This window comes from Oncorhynchus mykiss, chromosome 3 (assembly GCF_013265735.2).
Source record: "Oncorhynchus mykiss isolate Arlee chromosome 3, USDA_OmykA_1.1, whole genome shotgun sequence".
In the NCBI taxonomy this organism is placed as follows: domain Eukaryota; kingdom Metazoa; phylum Chordata; class Actinopteri; order Salmoniformes; family Salmonidae; genus Oncorhynchus; species Oncorhynchus mykiss.
In genome coordinates this window covers 18,159,515-18,164,608 of record NC_048567.1, presented here as the reverse complement: position 1 = coordinate 18,164,608, position 5,094 = coordinate 18,159,515, and the positions used below count along the sequence as shown (strand labels likewise).

The 5,094-nt window shown below is 41.3% G+C and overlaps 1 protein-coding gene across 1 annotated transcript; it reads right to left on the bottom strand.

Annotated features, from left to right (window-relative positions):
• Nucleotides 1-618: 618 nt before the first annotated feature.
• On the bottom strand, nt 619-3,956 carry LOC110511835 (transmembrane protein 158-like). The gene has a single exon (XM_021592565.2). It carries the CDS (start codon nt 3,615-3,617, stop codon nt 2,922-2,924), a length of 696 nt encoding a protein of 231 aa, XP_021448240.2. The 5' UTR covers nt 3,618-3,956; the 3' UTR covers nt 619-2,921.
• Between the last annotated feature and the right edge of the window lie 1,138 nt (nt 3,957-5,094).

The following is a 5,094-nucleotide window of genomic DNA, read 5'->3' as shown; positions in this document are numbered from 1 at the left end:
GTTGACAACCGAACACAAGTCAATGTCCAGTTTGTATAAACATTTATCATTTATATGTTGGATTCATGTCTCCATCTCAAACAAAAATATAAGTTAAATAATAAGACCTAATCTAATCAAAGTTTAAATGCACTTTAAATAAATTTTAGTTTGATTTAGTTCTTTAACCATTATTTTTGGTTGAGATGGAGACGTGAGTCCAACATTTCAATGATTAACTTGAAGATTAAATTTGAACTCAACCAAAGCTTGAAACCCTAGGACTATATGTATGGTCTAGTTTTAGTTGAACCCTGGATTGAATTGAAACAATAGCTGTAGATTCCATGTCACCATATGTTGAAAAATTCAACCAGTTTGTGCACAGTAGATTGTGTGTTACTCAGAAACACATGAGCACATCAACTTGCTTACCTAAATATTCTCATTGCCTACTCACATTTGAAAGATGAATGCAAATTCCCAGCTGCTATTCCCTGAAGCTCTCTCAAACAGAGAATGGAGCATTGTCGTTTCTCTTTCAGTTACAGACCATAGCACATTTCACCAACCCAGTCTATTTGCGTAATCGGTCACTAAGCAGTTAGTTCAAAATAAATAGGTCTCCTCACCTCCGTATTATATAAAACAAATACATTTGATTTATTTATTAATTCATGTTATCTCATACAAATAAATACAAATATGTTATCAGCTTAGTTTTAATTGTGTTATATATATAAATCTAACATTATAAATAATATTAAACCATATCAGAGAGGGGTTGCCAATACATCAAAATATTTGATACAACATCCAAAATAAATTCAGGTAGGCCTATGACATTTATGCATTTATTCTTGACAAGATCTACCCACCATGTATTACAACACACTTTTTAACTCAAGTTCATGAGAAAAACTGCAATTTCTCTCTACATAAACACAACAAATAGCAGGCCTCAGTGGTGTGTGTAGTGGAGGGTATGCGCAGGTTTACACCGTATACCCACTTATTTTTCAGTGGGCATGCGTATATTTCTTAATGTTTAGCTTAAATGTTGATAAACTATTATTTCTTCACATTTTAGATGCTGCAATGGGCACACGGCGGTAGGTCTACATGGGAATGTTCCAAAATGCAATTAGCAAGAAAACACCACTCTAAAATGTGCACAGCATATGTGAGAGGTTTGATGGATGGAGATTAAAATATCCATAAGAAAATTAGATATGAGGGAGATCTAAAGATGCAACAACCTTCATCAGTTGCTAATATGAATAGGATGATGCATTTGGCTGCTAGACAAAGAAATAAAGTTGAACGAAAACCAGTAGAACAGGAGAACGCATATTACCTCCATGTTTCTATGCAATGGTAAGACCTGCCTCATAATATGAAGTAAAATGTCCAGGTTTCAAACAATTAAGGAACAGGAAAATTATAGCGATGCTAATGATAGGCCTAACTGTCTTCTGGTAGATGGAAAGGCTTTTCCAAAAACCTTGTCTATTAAATGTTAACTAGCTACAAAGTAGCCTACGCCTACCTGGCAGAATGATATCATGATTATTTGCATTAATCCAGTGGCCATTTGTCTTGCAAACTCCATCTCATGTGCTACAGAAACACCACTAACAAAACAATAGTGCTAGTTGCCTGCACACTTGAATTAAAGAGTAACCCCTCTTTTACGCTGCTGCTACTCTGTTTATCTTATATGCATAGTCACTTTAACTATACACTCATGTACATACTACCTCAATTGGCCCGACCAACCAGTGCTCCCGGACATTGGCAACCGGGCTATCTGCATTGTGTCCCACCACCCGCCAACCCCTCTTTTATGCTACTGCTACTCTCTGTTCATCATATATGCATAGTCACTTTAACCATATCTACATGTACATACTACCTCAATCAGCCTGACTAACCAGTGCCTGTATATAGCCTTGCTACTGTTATTTTCAAATGTCTTTTAGAACTAGAAGCACAAGCATTTCGCTACACTCGCATTAACATCTGCTAACCATGTGTATGCGACAAATAAAATTTGATTTGATTTGATTTACTGTTGTTTTAGTTCTTTACTTACCTACACACACACACCTTTTTCTTTCGCACTATTGGTTAGAGTCTGTAAGTAAGCATTTCACTGTAAGGTCTACCTACACCTGTTGTATTCGGCGCACGTGACAAATAAACTTTGATTTGAACTACACAAAAATGGTTTTATCTTAGATTTTTCCCAGACCTCAAAAGTGGTCTCCTGATGTAGTTTAAGCATTTTTATGGACTTAGAACATCCAATTGTGTGATTTTGAGAGTGAAAATCTGAAAAAATACATCTGAAACCTTTGAATTTCTGATTTAGTTGACAGCCTAATTTATCTGTTTCAATAGTACGCCTGCAATTAGCCTCCTTGCACAGTACAGCTTGGGTTGGCCTGACTGTGAAAGACCAATATGGGATTTATCATTTTAGGTAATACAGAATGAATGTCACTGTTTCTCATAGAATTTTTCACACAGAGCGCCTTTCCTTCGCCGGGCATGCTGTTTGGGACATTTTTGCCAAAATGAAGAGTATACCTATTCTTCGGGCACCACTACACCACTTGCCTATAGGCAATTATCCTAGAAATATGTAAAACCATACAACCACTGTTTACAGTGAAATGTTGTTAACACACTCTACATATGCACCTATTCTACAGCCAATGTAATACAATAACACAGCCCACCTTTAAAACTATTGGTCTTCTTACCATGAAGGCCTATAAATAGGAAATAGACCAAAACCAAAAAGCACTCTTTCATTCTAAACGGTAAAATTGGGAAACGGACATTCTTTCATACGGGTCGAATGTGAAAAAAACGTTGAAATATGTATTCTACAGTATTTTTTGCCTCTTGGCTTGGGGGCTTATCTCCAGAATTCTTTATCTCGGTCTTCTCTGTTCCATTCCGTTGGGCAGAAATCCTGCAATAATAGGCACCGGCCATATGAGGGCAGCAACACTCCACACTATTATCACTAGAGTCATGAAACAAGCCACTAGAGTTGACTCGATGGGTTTACGGTTCAATCTCCAACTTTTGTCCCCATTTAGTTCGTCAAGGCTGAAGTCAACACAGCAGAAATTGATGGGATCCCCCGTCTGCTGAGCCTTTGACTTGCCGAATCGCCGGTATCGTGACATGCCACATCCAACACACAGTCTAAACTCCTGCTGGCCGCCGGTGACTCCGAGGTGTTCGATGAGAACAGGTGAGATGGCTCTGTTGATAGCAGCAGAGAAAAAAGCCCTTCCATGGTTATTGGCGGTATATATAAACACATCGCACTGGAAACCGAAGTTGCTGTCCCAACGAGCCACTAGCGAGGTGGGGAAAAGTCTCTGCACGCTGACGTTGCACTGTGGCAACGGCTGTAACGAAGTGTCTGACGAGGAGGCTTCGCTCTCCTCCACGGATCTCTTCGAGTAGTGCACGTCTACCTCCAAGTTGGCCAAGAATCTGTTGGTGGAGTTGATGGGGGGTAACAGGAGGTCCTCGTCGCTCCAGCCGTGGCACCGCTGGAGTAGTCCAGCTACCGTGGTTAGGGCCAGCAGAAAAGTCGGGGAGTTGCTCAGCATGGCATTGGGTGCGTTGCTCCTACTCGCATGATGTTCCGTGGGGACGCAAGGCAACTGACGAGGCGTGTCCGTCGTTAATAAAATGCAGAAAACTGCCGTCTCCAGCGATTACACAAACATCCATAGTGTGCATCTTCCGTTGCCGGAGAGAACAGTTGGGAACGTCAGTTGCCCGTCACACGCACCGTGCGCGCCCCCTCCCTCGATTTGGTTAAGAAAGTAACTGGCTTCTTGCCAAACTGCCACTGGGCACTACTTTGCAAGAGATGGGCTGTGGTGTGCTGCGAGGACCCTGGTAGTCTCTCTCTCTCTCTCTCGCTCTCTCAGGTGTGTGAGGAAGGAAAGCAGGAGTAGCCCTATCTGGAAACATGCGCGCCTCTCTTTACTTAATGCGTGACGCGGCTTCAAGGACAGGGTGGGTAAAAGATGATGTGCGCAAATACAAGGCATTTCCCCTCCTCTTCCTCGCTCCCTGTAGGATATCTGCAACCCTGGGACGGATAAGTTGTTGTGTAATGTATGATTGTGTCAAAACATATCAATCACCCTTATTGCTTTCTATTTGGCCAACTGAGTCCCTATGCCCAAAGCCTCTAATATGATTTGTGATGCAGGAAAATATGTCTCCTCAAATGTTTGACTTTGTCAAAAGAGTAATAAGTTCAATGGTGCTAAAGTGGATGCCAGATTCAGCACCATTGAACCGGACAGCAACCCATGAACTCCACAGTTCAGCACCGCTGGACAATGGACTGGGAGAATTCCCTTCCAGGGTGACATTTCCCATTGGTACAGACCTAGGATCAGCTTCCCCTCTCCCGACCCCATTAATGGGGAAAATGCTAAACTGTCCCAGATCAGCGTCAAGGACCAACTTGTCTTCGCCCTACTCCAAGAAGCCCTACAAATCAGAAGGCATTGCTAAGAAGAAGGCCTGAAGGGGAAGGCTCCCATGCTAGACTGTTCAGCCATATTTAAAACAATAAACCTATATTATAGTAAATAATAGGGTATAAATCTGCAAATAAACAAAACATGTTGTTTGTTTTAAATCCCGGCCACACCATCAGTGATTCCTGGCCTCATCCTTTCTATGAGAAGGTAGAGTCCCATAATTGGTGCTCATTCAACAGAACCAGTCAATCCATTGATTATCTTCAAATGACTCTTCAGGGTGAGTCTGTGTGCACACCAGTTGATGGTAATTACACAAGCATAAGATGGCAATGAAATCCCCCCTGGGATGCAAGGAGCAAGGCATATCAAATCAAAGCAGGTGCCGGAGATGAATTGCCTTAAGGGGAAGTAATCAAGTTAGATTATCTCTCTTTATGATAATGGATTTAGTCTTAATTAATTCTATTTCAGCCCCAGTCAGACTGCTTAGAGTGCATGTTTGGATGTGTTACCACCAGCAGACTCAGTAATGCCATTTGTTGGGATCAAATCAAATTGTATTTGCCACATGCGCAGAATG